Source organism: Athene noctua, chromosome 4 (assembly GCF_965140245.1).
Source record: "Athene noctua chromosome 4, bAthNoc1.hap1.1, whole genome shotgun sequence".
Lineage (NCBI taxonomy): Eukaryota > Metazoa > Chordata > Aves > Strigiformes > Strigidae > Athene > Athene noctua.
The window spans coordinates 26,013,427-26,034,619 of record NC_134040.1 but is presented as its reverse complement, the minus strand read 5'-3'; the positions used below and the strand labels follow the sequence as shown (position 1 = coordinate 26,034,619).

At 41.1% G+C, this 21,193-nt stretch overlaps 2 protein-coding genes across 6 annotated transcripts in view; one reads left to right on the top strand and one right to left on the bottom strand.

Moving 5' to 3' along the window:
* The first annotated feature begins 6,652 nt into the window (after positions 1-6,652).
* Positions 6,653-11,572, top strand: LOC141959611 (toll-like receptor 1). Its single transcript, XM_074903802.1, has 2 exons — positions 6,653-6,700; positions 8,807-11,572. The coding sequence occupies exon 2, from the start codon at positions 8,897-8,899 to the stop codon at positions 11,351-11,353; it is 2,457 nt and encodes an 818-aa protein (XP_074759903.1). The 5' UTR covers positions 6,653-6,700; positions 8,807-8,896; the 3' UTR covers positions 11,354-11,572.
* A 3,714-nt stretch (positions 11,573-15,286) lies between these two features.
* Positions 15,287-21,193, bottom strand: part of KLF3 (KLF transcription factor 3) — a 29,008-nt gene continuing 23,101 nt past the window's right edge. For all 5 annotated transcript variants that reach the window (XM_074904649.1, XM_074904648.1, XM_074904651.1 and 2 more), the window contains 2 exons: positions 20,400-20,560; positions 15,287-19,243 (listed from right to left, as the gene is read on the bottom strand). In XM_074904649.1, coding sequence (XP_074760750.1) covers positions 19,062-19,243; positions 20,400-20,560 — 343 coding nt within the window. In that variant the 3' untranslated portion in view covers positions 15,287-19,061. The remainder of the gene's footprint in view (positions 19,244-20,399; positions 20,561-21,193) is intronic.

The window sequence follows — 21,193 nt, the reverse complement described above, 5'->3', positions numbered from 1 at the left end:
AGGTCTCTCGTTCCACTTACCAAATTGCAGGCATTTCATTCAGGACTGCAGAGACAAATGTTTTCTGTGCTTCCGCCTTCCAACTAATGCTTCAGTGTATGTCCCATTTAACCCTTAGAAAACTGAAGATGAACAGGCTTAGCTTGGTGTGCCTATCCCTTTCAAACAACCAGGTGAGCTGGATTGTTACGTGGTGGCTCACTCGAAAATTTTCTTTGAAAGCCTCAGAGTTTTAAGTCAGTAGCCTGTGAAATTTCTGTAATACAGTTAACATCCCTTGTTGTGCGTGAAGCTTTAAGAACTCATACTGCTTCTTCTGCTGGCCGGAGGACCTCTGAGAGTGCATCGGGAATCCTTCCTGTTACTCAGGTGGGAGCATATAGCTGTTGCCAGAAATTAATTATTTTTTTCAGGAGCGGAAGATTTTAGCAGGGTTTGCTTGCCACTTTGGAAAGAACTTGGGAACTATGTGACCTCTGGCAATATAGCTGATGCGATCATGAGCAGAAATACATAATTACAGGTTTCTGGTATGTGTCCAAAATCCCTGAGTGAATAATGTTGGAAAGGGAGGCTTGTAATGAGCATGGGGAGCAATTAAAACTTGTACTTTGGAACCAGAAGCCCACATACTATTGGATTTTTGTCCATGATATGTGCCAGGTAATGGACAAAACAGCCACACATGCAATGAATGACTATGTCTAGTTTCTCTGATTCTACAGGAGACAATGAGTTTCTCAAGTAATATATATCAGAATATTTCAAACAATTATTTTAGTCTCTGCCATACTCTGAACACTTTCTATAAAACCAGTTTTAGTCCACAAAGAAATTTTTCCGGTACATGGGGCCATGTGGAGTCTCACAGCCCATGTCAGTCACTTTATCTGCACGTTTTGGAAAGTTGCTACCCTTATCTGTGCACTCTGGTAATGTGAGTCTGCCGCTAGTTCTGTACTGAAATCTGTAACTGTTAATGCACTCCAGTTATCAGGAAAAGAGAATAAATGCATTGTGATGTCAGATACCATATCAGAGCAGATTCCTGGCATTTGACTAGTCATCTCGGTGACTATCAGGAATGCTATTTTTAGTTACATAATAATATCAACATACAAAATTGGTAATACTGGGGTTAAACACCCTTCAAAACCTAGAATATGTGCAGAGTGAAGTGAAAGTATAAATGTTTTCATGTATATTTAAGTAGTGTGTAGTATAAAGGAAACTGAACTGTAACAGACTAGGAGTCCTGACACAACGTGGGTTGCCCTGCTGAGAGCTCGGCTCTTCTTTAGCTTTAGAATTGTTACAGAGCATCATCACTGAGGTTCAACTGCAGAGGGTTAGAGCAGGGAAAGGCGTTTGAAGGAAAAGAATGGGACTCTGTGGGAGGTGAGGCATCCTGCTGAGAGGAAGGTTCAAAACCTCAGTGAAACCTGTGCTTTTACTCAGAGCTTCAGTCTGGCTGTTTTTTCTCCCAGAAACATTTACCTAGATTGACTATAATGCTCATTTGTAGTCACTGTTTGGTCAAGAGGAAGTATTATTGATAAACCAATAAATGAGAAATTTCTGTATTCTACAAGGTGGCTCCGTGTTACTGGTTTGAATTCCACAGCTTTTGATCCTTCTGTCTATTTATGGCCAAGCAAAATAGGCTTGGGCATAAATGCAGTATGATCTCTGCTCACTTTGAGTTGTGGTGACATTTACCCCTTGTTTCACCTACTTGATGCACAGGGTTAAGTTGTGACAATGAGAGTTGCAGTCCAAGATAAGGTCTTTGATATGAACAAACACTGGCTTTGCAACCTTTAGTAACTTTACACATGTAAGTTCCCTTCTGAGGTTCTAGTTGGAGAGATTCTTCACACCTTTGAGCATGGTGCCGGTCCTGAGTGGCTTCTGATAGCCGGCCAAGTGCAGCTGCAGTTCATCTCTGGGTAAGTAACCACAAAATACAGGCAGGCATGTGAAATGTACCTTGAAAGGCTGTTTGTGAAGATACATGCTCATTGACAGAATCATCTGCAAGAAAACCCAGCAGTAGAAATTTAAGAAATATAACAAGGTACATGAGTGTACGAATGCTGACTATGGAAAGGGTGGTATTTAGCTGGTACATTTCAGAATGCATGTATGCTGGTTCAACTAGGATAGGGTCAAATTTTCCCCAGCAGAGAGAGAGGGGGAAGGCGAGCAGATTTGCACCTGGCTGCTCCGATGCTGGGACAATGGAGCCAGTGCTTTTGAGATGGAGGGGAGAGAGGCCAAGCAGCTGGGATCTTTGGCCAAGGATGCTGGCATTGATAGGGAAATAGGGAAGCAGGGTCAAACCCTCAGCCTTTGGAAGCGACTCCTGTTCAGTGTAAGGGAGAGGCACCCCTACAAGGATGATATCCTATGTCAGCTGAGCAAATGGACCAGCATTGAGAAAGGCATCCAGAACCTCAGGGAACTGGCTGTGTTTGAGATGATCTATGGTGATCTGAATGATGAGCAGTCACCCATGGACCCAGATCAGGCCCTTGCACACACCTAATTGGCAGAAGTTCCTGAAGAGCGCACCAGAAGCACACTCAAAAGCATTGGCAATAGTGTCCTGGTGGACAGACACCCACACTCTACCAGTGGATGGAGTGGTTGGCAAGCTCCGGCAATATGAGGGAAATCTCCCTTCATCTCAGCATTCCTGGGTCTCAGCTGTGGAGGAACTGTCTCAGAGGGTCCAGAAAATGGAAGAGGACATGTCCTATGTCCCACCTGCACGGGCTGATGTCTCAGCCATTAGAAGTAAATGTTTCCCCACCCAAGAGAAAGGCAGCAGAAGGTACACACCACGAGGCACCCTGTGGTTTTTCCTCCGTGACCATGGAGAAAACATGAGGAGGTGGGATGGACAGCCCACTGCTGCCCTAGCTGCACGAGTAGAGCAGCTGAAAGGGAAGACCACCACGAAAGGGGAGTCCTCCAAGAGGAGCGCAGCTCCAGTGTCCAGTCAGAAATCCCCCAGGCAGAACAGAATGGCCAACGTTATGTCTGACCCTCTTGAGGGGACCAGTAAATTGTTCTTGCAAGAAGTGAGTGATGCTGAGCAGGATTAGAGGGGCCCTGCCTCCAGCCAGGTGGAGGAAAGGGATAATCGGATTTACTGGACAGTGTGGATCCGATGGCCTGGCACGTCAGATCCACAAGAGTATAAGACTTTGGTGGACACTGGCGCTCAGTGCACCCTGATGCCATCGAGCTACAGTGGGGTTGAATCCATCTGCATCTCCGGAGTGACAGGGGGATCCCAACAGCTGACCTTACTGGAAGCTGAAGTGAGCCTGACTGGGAGGGACTGGCATAAGCACCCCATTGTGACTGGCCCAGATGCCCCGTGCATCCTGGGCATAGACTACCTCAGGAGAGGGAACTTCAGAGACCCAAAAGGGTACCGGTGGGCTTTTGGTGTAGCTGCCCTGGAGGAGGTTGAACAGTTGTCCACCTTACCCGGCCTCTCAGAGATCCCTCAGTGGTGGGGCGGCTTAAGGTTGAGGAGCAGCGAGTGCCGATTGCTACCAGGGTGGTGCACCGGCGGCAGTACCGCACCAACCGAGATTCCCTGGTCCCCATCCATCAGCTGATCCGTCAACTAGAAAGCCAGAAGGTGATCAGCAAAACTCACTCACCCTTCAACAGCCCTATATGGCCAGTGAGAAAGCCCAATGGCGAATGGAGGCTAACTGTGGACTACCGTGGCCTGAATGAAGTTACGCCAGCAATGAGTGCTGCAGTGCTGGACATGCTAGAGCTCCAGTATGAACTGGAGTCGAAGGCAGCCAAGTGGTATGCCATGATTGACATTGCTAACGCGTTCTTCTCCATTCCGATAGCGCCAGAGTGCAGGCCACAGTTTGCGTTCACTTGGAGAGGCATCCAGTACACCTGGAATCGATTGCCCCAGGGGTGGAACCACAGCTCCACCATTTGCCATGGACTGGTCCATACTGCACTGGAGAAAGGTGGGGCTCCAGAACACCTGCAGTACATTGATGACATCATTGTATGGGGGGACACAGCCAAGGAAGTCTTTGAGAAAGGAAAGAAGATAATTGAAATCCTCCTGAAGGCCGGCTTTTCCATTAAGCAAAGGAAAGTTAAGGGGCCTGCAAGGTAAATTCAGTTCCTAGGAATAAAATGGCAAGATGAGCGTCTGCTTTTTAGTTTTTGCCTATCATGCAAAATGACTTAATCAGTAAACTGAACCCAGCTCCAGACAAAGCTTTGCTGAATTGGTAGTAAAAATAACATTATTCAATGTTCCTAATGATTTAACAGAGATGTTCAAGAGTATCAGGGGTTTTTAAACTAGTTGCAATTTTTCCTTTATCGCAAACTGTTTATTTGCATGTATGTTAGAGTCTCATACATAATGGTAGTAAGGAAATTGGACATATTACAACTAAATGTGTACTACTGTTGTTTTTTTACAGCTGTACGTGCACTGGAATCACTTCTGATGAAAGCTGATGGTATATTTGATTTTGTCCATGTAGCGAAGTTTTTTCACAGATTATATTGGAAGTAAATCTGCCACTAGTTTGAGTAATTGTGATACTATTGTTTAGTCAACAATTGTCTTAGTCTATTCATTTTCATGGATTAATGCCCAGCAATGAGAACTTCTCCTTTAACTTGAAGATAAGACAGTATCAGCTGACAAGAAGACTCCTGCTGCTTATTGAGCAACATTAATGATCGCTGGTCTTGTCTTGGGTCACAGATGTCTCAGAGTTTTCTGTCATGTAGTGTATGAGCTGACACAGGCAGGACACAGGAAGAATCACAAAACCACGGGTGAAATGCAAACAGTGAGTTTATTTTCATTACCTCATGGGTGGGGGGATCCCCGAAGCAGCACCCAAGCAGAGGAACACAAGCTGGAACACAGGCACTGCGGAGCTCGGTCCTTGCTAGAAGATTGCTGAACCAGCTGTTTGCACCTGTTTGTTCAGGGATTTGCAGAGGCATAGTTTACCGCTGTGCATTGATTTTTCCCACAGCAGGGCAGGAATCTCAAGCATTTTCAGTGGAGTCCCTCTAAGTCTGTCAAAGGCCTATGTTATCTGAACACAGATGTTCTACTTGTGCCAAACACACAAGGATGGAGAAAAATTAGACTGATATATGTATTTTTCTACACCCTAGCTGCAAGTCACTTGAGTGTGTTTGCAATCCTCCTTGCCACTCTTCCGTTATTTTCCCACACTCATATTCGCTGCACTGAGGAAAGCAGAATGGTTTCAGTTCAGTTTCAGTTCAGACTGTCTTACTCATCAATCTCAAAATGAAAAACAGACATTTTCCTTCAGCAAAGCAAAAGGCTAAATTCTTTACAAAATTGTAAAGGTAATTGCAAAAGAAAAGTTTCAAAGGAATCTAATGCAAGTTTGAAATATAACTGGCACTGCTATCTCGAATGCATTTTTATACTTCTCATCTTCTTTAGCTGAATCCCTTCTTGCCTTCAACTCTCCTCCAAGGTGCTGTTTTATGAGGTGAAGTAAGGTCTAGACTGAGTCCAGAATGGGCCCAGGTGCCCCCTCTCCCCCTACTTTGCTCATACCTGAAGAATCCCCTACCTACTTCATTAATTTAATCTTAAAATTCATTAAGATTCAATAAATCTTCATTCATTTATTCATCTCTGCTTCTTTCTTCCTTGTTAATTAATCTTACTGAAGCATGTTGTATTAGTTTGGAGGCTTATGGGAGTGAGGTGTTGGTTTTGGTTATTTACATTTGTTTCTGCAATGCACTCGCTCTCTGCTCTGTTGATTTGCTCCCTAGGCTCATGCCCCTGTTCAGTGTTAGTTGAATGGCTGCTTTATTGGGTTCCTCAACCCCAGATTGCCCTATGTTACTGTATTTTTCATGGCTTCTTTACAGTTTTCATATCATAGCAAATATTCTCTATAGTTCATTTTCCGTAATTTTTTGAAGGAAGCTACAATGTGAGGTATCCCTGATAACCATCCAGGGCATCTCTAGTGTAAAGATGACTGACCTGTAAAGGTTTTGAACTGTGCCAGTTTGCCCCTGCTACTAGCTTTTGAGATCTAAGCTTTTGCCATCTGTCAGTGTGCTATATTAATTAGTCTGCTGAGGAAAATAACTGAGCAGGGTAGAGCTCTGCAAGAGATTTTAATATGGAGAGAAGTTGGTGGTGAGGGTTCTGCTTCCTCTTTTCTGTGTGTGCAAAAGAGGAGATGCAGTTGACAAATTTCTAGAACGTCTGTGTAACCATCAGAAGCAGACATGAAATTAGAAATGCAGAATTATTTAAACAATCTTGCCTTGGTGAATATTCTGTAATGCAGATAGGGTTATTTCCTCCTAAACCATACAGTTATGTAAATATTACAGAAGTAAATGTATTTTGAGTCTGGACAGTTAAACGTTTCCTTTCATTGTGCTCTTAATACCTGCGTTTTACAGAAATTTCATTAATTCTTAGAATTATATGGTCTGTATAAGAAAACTGTTCTTTCTACTTCCTGAGGTAGTAATTATTAAGAAATTACCATCTCTTGTGAGATTACCCAGCTTGAAGATTACAAATTCTGAAATTCTGTTTTGAGGATATTAACCAAGTATACAGAGGACTTCTGCTGGTTCTTCACTCAGAGATTAATTCCGCACACAAAAGGTGGGTTGTATTTGCTTCATTATTTATATTTTTCCTTTTTGTTATATGTATTTTGGACTCCATTAAATCTTAGGTGTTGGACTTTCTTCACTGTTGGAAAATATTACTGCATTTTGAAATTCTAGTGAATATGCTCAGATGTATGTTTAATGTCAACAATGAAGAAAGGGAAAAATATGTTTGGTGTGGCAATTTTCATTCTCAGCTAATTCTAATTTAATACCATAATAAAATAGTGTTGAAGGGGTAACCGTTTATCCTTAATATTGCTTTGCAAGACGTAACTGCTTTATTCGTTGACTGTGGCACTATTCAGTGCTATGCAGTGTGGATTGTCCCTTATCACGTAGCATGCACAGTAAATTAAAATTCATTTGGCAATGGAGCACAGGCAGAGAATATCTTTCTGTTTTTTTCACCCTTCAGAACACTTCTTTCTTTGTTCCTGACATCCCTTTTGCCCAGGGGGAAGTTCCCCCAGCTGGTTGCAGATCAAAGTTTATTTGATTCAAGAGGTTCTTCACCAGCCTGGACTCTGAAGAAAAGGGTCAGCTGCTCTTTGAAGGAATCAGGGTCAGATTTCCTTGACTTAGTTCATCTTGTGAGTGATACCGTACTTTGACCAATCATCCCAGCTTCATTTCCATTCTGTGCTCAGATACCCTAGCACAGGATTTGACCTCTCAGTTAGGTTCTATTGAGGTAGAAATTTATACTTTACTGATTTATTCTTTTATTGCTTTTGGTGATGTTATTTACATGTATTTTTGATTTACTTAATTAAAAGAAAGCTTGATTAAGCTTGGTAGGAGAGTTGGAGGGGAAGGGATGAGTTTTGATATCAGTTAACCAAATTATTGGGGACTAACACATTATAACGTAGAACTGAAAAAATAGGCTTTTGTTTTTTATTTAACAAAAGATTACACAGGGGCAGACTTTTAAAACTTTGGGTTTTTACAGACAAAATCAGCACAGGAAAAAAAATAATGGGGATGCTTGTCTCCTGAAACAGTTTATGAGTTGTCATACTTCAGGTTGTCTGTCTGTTATGTTAAATGCTTGATGACAAGAGAGTAATGCCCAGGTCATGGTTTTTTCATGATAGGATTGATGCCTCTCCAGATCTTTGTAGGCTATTGATAGACATGACCAGATATTAATTCTGCTGGACTGTTTTCAATATCCAGAAAATCTTTCCCTCCATGGGTTTTTTGATCCTTAGAACTAGATTTATTGTCCCTCACTGTTTCTAGAGAGGTTCTTTGTCAAGTTGCAACTCTGGGGTAATTTGGAAAATGTAGAAAATTTCCTGGTACAATTAGGAAATTGTGGAGTACTTGGAAGTGTCAAGATTCAGATTTTGTGTCATTCTTCCAGATTTTGGGTGCCAGTACTTCATATGTAGTGTCTGATTATGCTGCTGTTTTCCTGTTAGTATGGTTTTGGGCAGACTGGCATTGCAAATTTCATGAGATCATATAATTCCTCCGCAAGATTCTTAGCTTACTGGAAAAATGGACCTCTGTGTCCTTGTGCTATAGCAAAGACAAAGCTGGTCAGCTTCTCTGATTGGCTGACTCTGAGGGGGTGTATGGCCATATCTGGGATCTTTGGGGTGTGAAGAGGGATATCCTTTGTCTCTTCTGCGTGAAGAGGTTGCTTTTGCACTGGTTCCTGTGAGGGTCCATGGGGTTTTTGGAGTTCTGTCCCCAAATGTGTGTGGACAGGGTGTGTACAGAAAAAACAGATGGGAGGCTTGTTGTGTTCTCCTTTACTCCTGAAAGCATTGATGTCTGTTTGTACCAGTTTTGTATTTTTCAAGACTGTTGAGAAATGTGTATTTCTTAACATCTCTGTGTTTGTTTAACATACCACCAATTGTATTCCCCCCATTATGAAGGAATTAATTTTTACTTAACTGAGAAAAATCAATCATAGGAATTAAAGAATGTGGGTGAGGAACTTTGATATGAACTTAGAACAAGAGTATGTGAAAACAAAATTTGTATTAGATACATTTTGTATTGAATTTTATTTTAGCAATAAAAAGCAAATTCAACAGTTCAACAGTTTCAGCAAATTCCATGTGTTTTCTTTTCATAGGGCTGGACTCATCACTGAGACATATTGAAGAGAAAACAAAGATACGCTTCTGTGTTTCTGTAAAAAATCAAGATAAACCTGCAAAGTATAATGAGACCCCTTACAAATATCTATATCTTTTCTTGTGTCTTTACATTCATGCTATGGAATAATATCCAGCCAACTGTGGAAAATGAATTTGTTGCAAATTATTCAAACAGTTTGCTAACTAATGTTCCAAAAAACATTCCCGTCCACACTCAAGTATTAGATTTATCACATAATAGGATCTCTGGACTTAGTATTTCAGAATTTATTTCTCTTCCTGACCTTCAAGTATTAAATCTTTCTCATAATCTAATTACAGAGCTTGACTTCAGTGTCTTCATTTTTAATGAAGATTTAGAATACTTAGATTTATCTCATAATAAAATTTTGAAAGTTTACTGTCAAACTCTTGCATATCTTAGACATTTAGATCTTTCTTTTAATAACTTTACTGCCCTGCCCATCTGTCAGGAATTCGGGAACATGTTTCGTTTGGAGTACCTAGGATTAAGTGCTATGATGATACGAAGGTCAGACTTCAGGTATATAATACATTTACAGCTGCACACTGTCATCCTAACCTTAGAAGACTTTTCTCTGTATGAGCCTCAGAGTCTGACAGCCTTGAATACAAGGAACCTCCACATTGTTTTTGCAGCAAACAAAAACTTCAGTTTTTCCCTCTTGTATGATGGAATGAGCACTTCAGAAAACTTAAAAATAGTTAACTTAAGATACACCTTGAGCTACAAATATTTCCCCTCTCCTCCTTTAGCGCTTCTGAAGAAAATCAAGACAACAGCTCTAATGCTTGACACTGTGGACTTACAATGGCCTATCATTTTACAAATTTTCCTGCTTATTTGGTATTCACCTGTGGAGCATTTGACTGTGAGAAATTTGACTTTTTGGGGACCACTGGGGGAGCTGAGTGAATATGAATTTCTACCCTTATTAAGATCTCTGGAACAATTAATTTCTTTGGATGGTTCCATGAAAGCACTAACTTTGGAGCATGTTCGTAATAAGGTTTATTATTTCAACCAGGAGATTCTATACAGACAGTTTTCAGAGATGAATATTGCCAATTTGACAATATATGATGCATATATGCCACACATGCTTTGCCCCAATAGAACGAGCTCATTTCAGTATTTAAATTTTTCTCACAATGCCCTGACGGATGAACTGTTCCAGAACTGTGGCACTCTGACAGATCTGAAATTACTTATTTTGCAGAGGAATAAATTTGAGAGCCTTTACAAGGTAAGCGTCATGACCAGCCGTATGAAATCGCTGAAATATTTGGACATGAGCAACAACTTGCTTCATCACAATGCCGCTGATGTGCAATGCCAATGGGCTGAGTCTCTGACAGAGTTGGACCTGTCCTCAAATCAGCTGATGGATGCCATGTTTGAGTGCTTGCCTGTCAACATCAAAAAACTCCACCTGCAGAACAATCAGATCACCAGTGTCCCCAAGGAGATGGCTGAGCTGAAGTCCTTGGAAGAGCTGAACCTGGCATTGAACAGGCTGGCTGACCTGCCAGGGTGCGGTGGCTTTACGTCCCTGGAGTTCCTGAACGTAGAGATGAATTCGATCCTCACCCCATCTGCCGACTTCTTCCAGAGCTGCCCGCAGGTCAGGGAGTTACAAGCCGGGCACAACCCGTTCAAGTGTTCCTGTGAACTGCAAGACTTTATCCGTCTGGAGAGGCAGTCTGGGGGGAAGCTGTTTGGCTGGCCGGCGGCGTACGTGTGTGAGTACCCGGAAGACTGGCAGGGAACGCAACTGAAGGACTTCCACCTGTCTGAACTGGCTTGCAACACGATGCTCTTGCTTGTGACAGCTCTGCTGCTGACGCTGGTGCTGGTGGCTGTCGTGGCCTTTCTGTGCATCTACCTGGATGTGCCGTGGTACGCGCGGATGACGTGGCAGTGGACGCAGACGAAGCGGAGAGCTTGGCACAACCTCCCCGAAGAGCAGGAGACCGTTCTGCAGTTCCATGCGTTCATTTCCTACAGCGAGCGGGATGCGTTGTGGGTGAAGAACGAGCTGATCCCGAACCTGGAGAAGGGGGAGGGCTGTGTACAACTGTGCCAGCACGAGAGAAACTTTGTCCCCGGCAAGAGCATTGTGGAGAACATCATTAACTGCATTGAGAAGAGCTACAAGTCGATCTTTGTGCTGTCTCCCAACTTTGTGCAGAGTGAGTGGTGTCACTATGAGCTGTACTTTGCCCATCACAAATCATTCAGTGAGAATTCCAACAGCTTAATCCTCATTTTGCTGGAGCCGATCCCTCCGTATATTATCCCTGCCAGGTATCACAAGCTGAAGGCTCTCATGGCAAAGCGAACCTACCTGGAGTGGCCGAAGGAGAGGAGCAAGCGTGCCCTTTTCTGGGCTAATCTGAGGGCAGCTATTAGCATAAACCTGCCAATATCCTCTGAAGCTAATGAGGAGCAGAGTGATGTTACTTCTATTAGTAGTATAAGTCAGTATGTGAATAACTGACTTGACTGTCTTAAATTCTTTTAATCAAGTTTTTATAGTTTTTTACAGTATTCCTAGTTTGTAGCAAAATGTAATTGTGATACATACAGAAATTGCTCTTATTCTAGTGATGAAAGTAGTCAGAAATCTTCTGTAGTTGCCCATCATCGACAAAGAGAAGGAGACAAAAATTTTCATAGTGATTGCACATATGGTCTACATAAGTAGACTTAGACTCCATTTATTTTGGACTTTTCCCATTGAAATCAATATTTGAAAGTAACAAAAATACTGGTTGGTTCCATGTCATCAGGACTGTCATAGCATGCATTTAATCTTTGTTCTGACATGGATGTTGTGAGGTTTAGGTGTGATTTCTTTCACTGAGTTTAATTAAATAATACAAAGAAGGAGAAAGCTCTTCTTTAAATCCCTTCCTGCCAAAGGTACGGTATCTCTACACTTTCAGCCTGCTTTCCTTTCCTGAAATGATTTCCCTTCATCACAGACAGAGACTTCCCTGGGTAAGAGCTGAAAGTTGGAGCCATTAGTCCATGTTTAACATTCTTCTTCCTTTGCTGTCCTAAACATTCCCACTTGCCTAGATTAGAATTCACTATTTGTTGTCTTCAAAATAATAGTTAATATCTGAACTTATGAAATTTTTATAGTATTATAATATTGCTGCTTTCTGCTATGATCATATCAAGCTATATTGAATTGCTTGTTTCTCCTGTTTTCTAAAACATAGAAGCTTGATGTTTGGAGATGAATCCCCTTAATATGCCCAGACTTTCAGTGAACTCTCTTAACCTTGCCCTTTTAATCAGCAGGCGAAAAAGGAGTAATTTTCACTGGGAAATAACTTCTCTGCTAAAATAAAACTGATTAAACTAATGGTATTTGATGATAGGAGACATCTAATCATTTGCTGTGCTTGGATTTAATTTGACAATCTAATAAACCTCTCATTTTTTATCTGTTATTAAATTTCCTGGTGTCATTTCACTGGTGATGAGGAGTTGTATAATTATACTTATGGCTTAATGGAAATGCAGAGCCCTTTGATAGCAACTGTGAGCAGCATGTGCAGGTGAGCAAGCCAGTAAAAGGACATGATCCTTAACACTCGCTGGGGCAGCTGGCTGAGCACCTGCCAGGCATGGGTGGTGGTAGCTAGATGAAGCAGTGGATGGGAAGCTACAGGAGAGTTTCCTGCTGTCCAGAGATGCTGAGACACTGCTGTGCACCTACCTACCAGCTCAGGTTAACAGGTCATTGCAATAGGATGCTATGTGCCTGGCTCTCAATGTAGAGGTTTGGAAAGAATGGCTAAAAATCTCTGTTAAGTCTTTTCAGGTGAAGGGAAGTTGGCTAATGACCTCTGTGACAACACATAACTGAGAAGATTCTCCCCCTTTCCCAAAGACAGAACCAAGCATTCTTTGTGTACCTTAAAAAGGGCTGCTAAACCCTTAGTACTTCAGTGGGAGCTGCTGGATGCAGCATGCTTGAAAAGCTAATTATGATGAGGGGAGATGTTCAAAGACACAGAGGAGCTTAGTGCTCTGCAGGAGTTCAAGTCAGGAAAGCTTTACCCTACATTGAGAGTGACATGGCAACCCAGCATGGTGGCCAGGGGCATTGGGCACCATTTAAGGGTTGTGTGCTATACAGCTCTTGGGTACTTAAGGAACTGTTCAGCCACAGAGGCCAGTGCACATTAAGCTGGTTAGGAGATTTATACCCTTTACATCTCCAGGGCTCCTCTGTGCTTTATAGTGAAGAATGCTACCAGAAAACCTGTGCCACTCCTTCCTGAAAGATTTCTTCCCCTCTCAAGCATTACACTCTAAGGACATGATATGATTAGCATTCACACTTTGTGGTAATGTTTTAATGGACACATATTCTGTCCTGTTTACTAGACAAGAAAAGAGGAAGTAACATTTCTCAAATCAGGCTTTCTGGTCCCTGTAAATATAATGCATCAGCAAACTGGGTTTTATGTCCTAAATAAAGTACAGGGTCTGGGCTGTGGAAGAGTTCCTCACCTTTAAGACTGTTCTGAAACCTAAGATGTTGATAGGTGTGAAAGGAATATTTTCTCAAGTCTTTAATGTATATTGAAAGAGACCCCTTTATACTCTGTCCTTCCTACCTCATAAATCATTCTGCACATGCCAAGTATTTCAGTTATTTACATACTGTACAGTACACTACAGCTGAATACACTTCTGAGTTCCTTTGATAAAGCAGATTAATTCTGATTTGTTGTTGTTTTGTGGTTTGTTGTTTGTGGTTGTGTTTTTTTTGTTGTTGTTTGTTTTTTTTGGGGGGGGGTGGTTTTTTTTTTTTTTAGTTACCCTTTGACAGTGTTTCTCATCACTTCTCTGTTGGAACTTCCATTTTCTTGTTCCCTGAAACTCAGTTTCTGTTCAGACCATACATAAAGTGTTGATTATTTTTTGTTTTGGCCAAATGTAGCAACTGCTTTTCTTCACTGCTTTTTATGATGCTGTTGAAGATTTTTATTTTTATTTTTTAAATGTGTTCATAAAGCTGCTTCTTGGGAAGAAGTTTGCAAGACTTACAGGACATGAGTATCTGGCTGAACTCTTGAAATATTGTCATACTAACGTTCATATTTATAAAAATGATGTCAGGTGTTGCTCTCCCTGAGCTCACAAGGCTTGAACCACACATGAAAGCAACATTATGTATCGACTTTGTTAGTGTTCTGCCAGGCCAGAGTTCGTAAGCTTAAATTTTGCCTTTTTCTCAGGCTAAGGGTGACACCCAGTGTCCGATTAAGTTATCACTGTTTCCTGAGAATGATAGCTCATGCTGGAATACACACAACGCATTTTTGCCTTTTAGGAAAACTGAAATAGATAATCATGTCGGCCCAGCAAATGCAGGAGCCACTCGCAGGTGTGCGTGGGCTAGAGAAGAGAGGTCAGGATAAGCCCTTCCTTGCGGCAGTTCCCACGCGGGGTCAACGGCTGTGACTCCGTCCCCGATGCTATCGTTCCCTCCCACGAGTAGGCTGTGGAGTGCAGATACTGACTAGTTTGCTGACAAATGAACCTTGTAGATCAACAGGACGATGTGAGCACTGACTCTTGCTTTACAATGAGCAATCCCTATTTTCAAGAAGGATGCCAAGAAACACATGCTGGTCATTTTCTCACACTCTATTAGCAGGGTTTTATTTTTATACCTCATATACCTGCTTTCCCTTCTGTCTGTCACTAGCATAGGCACTCACCAGCCTGATCTGCGGGGTCCCAGGCAGCAACAGACCAACATCCAGGTGCCATTACCTCAGCAGGAATGGGAAGTATTAAGAGATGCACAGGGAATTCAACTCGGCCCACTCTTTTTAGTCATCTGAAAAAGCCTGAAGAAATAAAAAACATTCTTTGTCAGCTTTACACATCATCATCTCTCAGCAAAGCCTGCGAGTATGTCCTGAGGGGATCAGGATTCGTGTGCATCAGTGCGTTAGCAGTCTGCTCCTGCACTGACTGCTCTGCCACCCTGGCCTGGGAAAGGGCTGTGGGGAAGAACACAGCTAAAGGAACAGGCCCAGACAGCCATTTTGTGAGTGATAAAATATGCAGACTTCTATGTTTGGTGCTCTGGACCCGCCAATGGACTAACGTGAATGCCTTAATTAGAAGCAGGTAAACTATTTTAATGAGTTTGCCACTAAGTGCAGTGCTGGGCACAGCTCCTCCATGGCACAGGAGCTAGAAGAAGCAGTGCAGGTGCGCACAGGCAGAGCCCACTCCTGCCCTGCCCCTGGTCGTGCGCGGGCAGGTACACACAGGAGGTGTGCACGGGCACTGCAGAAGGGCCACCCGAAAAACCAGGGGCTCCCACATACCTGGCCCTTGTGACTGCGTCACTGCTCTTTGCTGTCCAGCATATGATGACATGACCACAAACAATACTCTGAGGGTTTTATTAACAAGTATAATACATAGGCATTGTATCCTAAATATAGTATGAGGACTGTACAGTACAAATTTATGTTCACAGTCTGACATGACAAAATGTCATTACTGAATTCCCATTGGACTACCAAAGTAGAAACAGTGAAAGTACATTAAACATTCACATCTTTAGTAAGAAAAGATTACCAAAATGTCTCCGCAGTTGTAAGTTATAGTAATGCACACTAGAAACCTTTACTTATCCATTCAGTCTTATTAGCTTATAAAATATATTACATTTTATTTAAAAATTTCTGCATAGTTTATACAAGTCTGAAAGTAAATATAACATCCCTGCTATATTTGCAGGTGAGAGATGCTAAGCAGAAAGATTATTTTGACCCTCTAATATTTAAATTTTTTAAAAGTGCTAATACCTGTAAAATATAATGAAAACTGGTGTAGCCCTCTTAAGATACGTAAAATGCTCTGTAATTTTTTATAGTAAGGATTTGTGTTCATCTACATGTTGCTAACCTTGACAGAGACAACAACATATTTGGGCAAGATGTGGCATTAGAAATATCACTGCAGAATGGTGGTGTATATTTAAATAAAACCAAACATAAAATCGTTTTTTGCGATTGTCTTGGAAACCAGTAATTTTTTATAATCAAATGGCTTAAACAAGCCCATTTTAGTAAAACAGTATTACCTGTTACTGCACAGTGTAAGTGTGTAAGTACTGCTAGGGAAAAAGGTGGGTTTTAAAAATATACATGTTTTGCAGGATTAGGGTTTTCTGTCTTTAAACTGGCTTCTCTTTAGGGCCAAGATGGAAGGACTGGCTTATAAAAGTATTTAATTGTATTTAAAAATTACAAGATACCCCTCAACTCAGTTTGCTAAAATGAATCAATGAGCCAGTTAAGATGTAAATTCACATCACATATTTGTGACTTTTTTGACATCCCACAAAAAGACACCACAGACACAAGTGAAAAATCCTATAAGCAAGGCATATATATGAAATAATCTCAAATGTTTATATTTAATATTTAAATTTCTGTTGTCCTAAATCACAAGGCACATGAATAAAGATATTTTAAAGTCTCCACCGTATTTGTCCCTACCATTAGCATAAATATTATCAGGAAAAACATACACAGGCTAATGAATAAGCATGGCAAAATGGCAAATAACCTAGATTAAATTCTCCAAATTAACTTGCAGTTACAAAGAAGTTCTGTTTTTAGGGTACTTGATTTTAGATTTCTAAATTAAAAAAAAAAAAAAAAAAAGTTTAAAATTTTGTGAAAACCTTAAAAGACAAAGAGAGCATTGGAAAGAATGTTCCTTAAACATCCCAGATCTTATGCATCTGCATTTGTTAAGATAAAAATGGGACCAGCTGCCATTAAACTGCTTATTTTTATAGGATCTCATCCACTTTTTCCCCCTAGAATATAATAATTGTTTTCATCCCAGCATACTAAATGTCTGTAGACTTGTGACTGATGCTACAGGGGCTCCACAAAGCCTCTGTCAGTGATGTGTCTGCATTTGTAGAACTGCCATTAAAACCTAGAGCCTAATGAAGTAGGCCAATTCTGCTACCACTTGCAATATCCAACAAAAATCTGTATTCTAGAACAGCTGCTCATTAATATAATTCTCTTCCCTGCAAGTTCCTCAATGTTAGTAACAACCTGGCCTAACAAAAAAAAGATTGATTCATCTCCCAGGTTTCTCAGCTCCCCAGATAATCAGATGAGGGCCAGTTACAAGAATAGATTTAGTTAACTTCCCTCAGCCCTAGCAAGGTGGTGAGGATGTATGGTGCTGTAACAGAACACATGGGTCTTCCTCACAAAAGCTTTGCAGCAACATTCCCATCCTGCTCTCCTCTTTGTAGAGCACATGTTCAGGGGTCTATTCCTTAAATAAAATTGCTGCTTCCATATTCCCATGTGTAAGCTTTGTTAAATAACTGGAACACTACTTTGTATTTCACAGCAATTACTGCAGGAGCTTTTTTTCTCCAAGAAGTACAGATCCTCTCCTCTAATTCTATGGGTATGTGGATGTCAGCAGAACAGCTGGTAAACTATCACCAAGGGAAGACTCTTTGCACTCAAACTCTCGCATCTGCAAGATTATTTTTGTTTGCTGTTGGACTCCACAGGGTATAGAAGCACAGCCTACCTGCTCCATGAGTTCAAATACACCCACCTGCAGGTGGACACTCCACCTGCCTTCTCCTGGAGTTTTATGAAACTTCTCCCCTCACCCCCTCCATTTTCCAGTGGGTTTTTCCAAGAGAAATGAAGATCTGACTTCAGTATGTTTGATTTGCAGGGAACCATGTTTACCTTATGTAGGGGTAAAAAAATACTCTGGTGCCTGAGAGACTAGAGAAATACATCCTGTTTCCTTGCAATGCCACAAAGTCTGCCAGCTAATAAAGACAGAAACCTTCCTTTCAGCAGGCTTCCAGAGACAGGAACATTTCTAGGGTCGACTGCAGGTTGCCTGAATTCAGTTTATTTATTGAGTTGTGTCTCCTAACTGACATGGGGGTTAGCACTTGCTGATGTGGTATTTTAATGCAACAGACACATCCACAGGGAAGCTTCGTCCATCTACCAGACTCACAAATCAGAGTTATGAAGTGGATGACCTGGTACATGTCTTTATCCAAAAGAGATACATGACTCAATTTATCATCAGAAGTGCTTCATATCTGATGCCATCTTCTCATAAAAATATTGTGGATTAATAATTTTAAACACTGTAGTGTATTAAAGTGGCACTGGCAACAATACAGGTTGGAGCATTTTTCATGATTGCTATTTTCTGAGGTACAGCAAAGAGAAAAAATTCTTTAGAGGAAATGTAGGGGAGTGATTGTAGAGGGATAGTCTATATCCCTGAAATGAGGTGTAGTAGGCTTCTATGAATATCATTTAATGCCACGTCAGTGAAGAGTACCGTGTGTGTTCCATCCATACACTTGCACAGAAACCAGACATACAGTGTCACACAAGGTCTTCATTTAACAGATCCACCAGGGCATTAGGCAATAAAGACAAGGATATATACTACACTATAATACAGAGGACAGATGACACTGGTTTAGATACACAGTATTATGTATAGACCAATTCCTGCCAATTTTTCTTCTGGACTGGGGTAAATTATTCTGTGACTCAATCTTTCTGTAGAGTAATTATATTGTTTAGATTTATTTCTACAGTGTTAAACACTGTTTGGGCAGAGGGGATTTCTGAATCAGGTGCCTTTCTAAAACTGTTATATTAACCATATTGCAGAAATCAACATGGTTCAGAGAGTCCATTCATTGCATTGTTAAGCAGAAAATGAGAGTGTATCCCTTACAGGGTACATAAATAAAAGTCTCCGGCAAGGACTAGCATTTTGGATATTCAGTAATATTTACTACTTTATCAGTATATGTTGGGTTGATTATATGAAGAAACCAACAAAAGCTGTTAGTTTACAAATTCCCTTATTCACAATGGAATACATTAAACATACTGTCTGCAGAAAGGGTTTGCTTAGCATCCCCAGGAGAAAAGAAAGAAGTGTTCACATTCTTTAGGTCTGACCCGTGGCAAGGACATAGAAGGGTTAGATAACATCTGTTACTGACCATACATAAGCTTTTAATGGTATAAACTCCAAGATTCAGACCAGCTGAATCCAAATTAAAATGTATGTGTGGAAAAAAAAAAAAAAGTGTGACAGGAGTCAGGGACAGAAGGCATTCAGACTAGCATGTGGCGTTTTCTGTGAAGAGCAAGATGGTCCGAACGTGAAAAGCTACGGTCACAGTCTGGGCACTGAAAAGGTTTGATTCCTGTATGTTTGCGGAAATGCCGCGTTAGTTCATCAGAACGAGCAAACTTCCACGTGCATCCCTCCCAAGTGCATTTGTACGGCTTTTCACCTGGAAAAAGAAACACAGAAGTGGGGATTTAAGACACAAACACATCAGTTAAATATTTGACAGATTTATCCTCTTGCCTTGTCTAATTTCAGGAAGTACTTTAATGCTTACTCAGAAAGCCTCCAAACAGCACTGGACTGCAGAGTACTCTGCACTAGAAACTGTGTAGTCAAACTTAACAGATCAAAAAATTGTTTCCTGCCGCGACTTATTTTTTTATTGTTTTTGTTCCTCCCTCTGCCATATTAGCACTTGTTTTGTCTCATCAAGCCCAGAAGTGTGAAGGCTTCAGCACTTGTTCATGTATTTTCAAAACCAGGACTTCATATTCTAGACTTAGCTGGGGGAAAGGACTGGTGCTACTATTCAGCATAGCAGGCAGAAATCTTATTGTGATCTCTTGAAGTTACTGTAGCAGAAATAACTGGCACCACTGTCGCAAGTAGCTCCACTTAAAATCTCTCTCAGTCATTACTTTCTAATATGTGATCCTCCTTCTCCTTAACATCATTGTGCTGCTGAATAGGTGAAGTGCTGGCTTGATGTAAGACAGACATGAACTGGGCTCCATTCTACCTAAAATGTCCCCTATCTTTGTAGAAACACTGGATGTGCGTATGTGCATTCAGTATGTCAAGATGAACATTTCTGTGGAGAACAGACATGGGGATATGTTTATTGGAGCACTCACTCAGAAGAGAGCACTATCGGACCAGTGGTTAGCGTTCCACATAAAGCAGATGTGTGTGTATTTGGCACACGGTCCAGATTTTTACAAATGGGCTACTCCCATGGAAGTCTCAGTCAAATTTAACAGTGATGCAAGAGGTGAGTAGTGCAATTTGAACTGATTTGGTGTTTACGAGCTGTGCAGAATGAGTAACCTGTGAGCAACTGGACAGAAAATAAGCAAAGAGCCAGTGAATGTAAAGCACACCAGCATACACCGTGATCCTGCTTTGGCTTACGGTCTCTTGTTGTGTGTTTTTCCTGCTACATCCTCTGTCTTTTTGCTGTAACTATATTCAGAACAATGCCAGATCTAACTTCTGTTGTTATTCGCACTTGTGGTCACCTGGCCATTAGCACAAACTAACAGCTTAGTCTACTATTTTACCATAGACTTGATGACAGAAAAGCATAGCAATGCTCAAACCTGTATGGGTTCTTCTGTGAGCTTTCAGATGGGAGCTTTTAGTGTAGACTTTGTTGCAGCCTTCATAATCACATCGATGTATTCTGCGTTTTCTTTGTGTGTCCGGAGATTCCACAGGTAAAGGTCTCTTTCCTGGCTGAACTATAACTGAAGGGTGATTCCTGCAAATGCAAATTGAATGTTAAAAATGAAAAACATTTAGCACAGCAAACCTCAGCTAATCTGAATCATGACAGAGCCCTTTATTCATTACCACTCTGCCTCTTGGCAGAAAGAGCGACATTACATACATGTCGAAAAATTCAAGAGGGTTTAGCAAATTTCATGTATTCTAGCAGTAATATTTTTAAAAGTTTGCTCACTTTGTGGTATGATGTAGCCATTTTTACTACTCCCTAGCTTTCTTTAAGCTTACAAAGGAAACAAACCCCTTCAAATTCCTGATTTTCAGTCAAATCCAGATTTCTCAAACTCTTGAGTTCATAGTGAACTCATCTTGTATTTGTTCACAATTTTTCATCTTCTTCCTTCAAAAATAACTAATTGACTTGTAATTGGAAACAGCTATTCCATATTATTAAAGAAATTGTATCTTTAGGGTTTTAAAGCAGAACTCAATCTTTATTGTTCCAGCCACTCCTTTCGAGAGTAATTAAGAATTTCCTGTTTGGTGCTGGCAGAAGGGTGCGGCCTCCCTATACCACTGACGTCAATTCCTAAAAGTAGAGTTTAGCCTGTGTGGCACACCCACAGGATGTCTGAAGTCGTCCCTCCACCTTCATAAACATAATTTT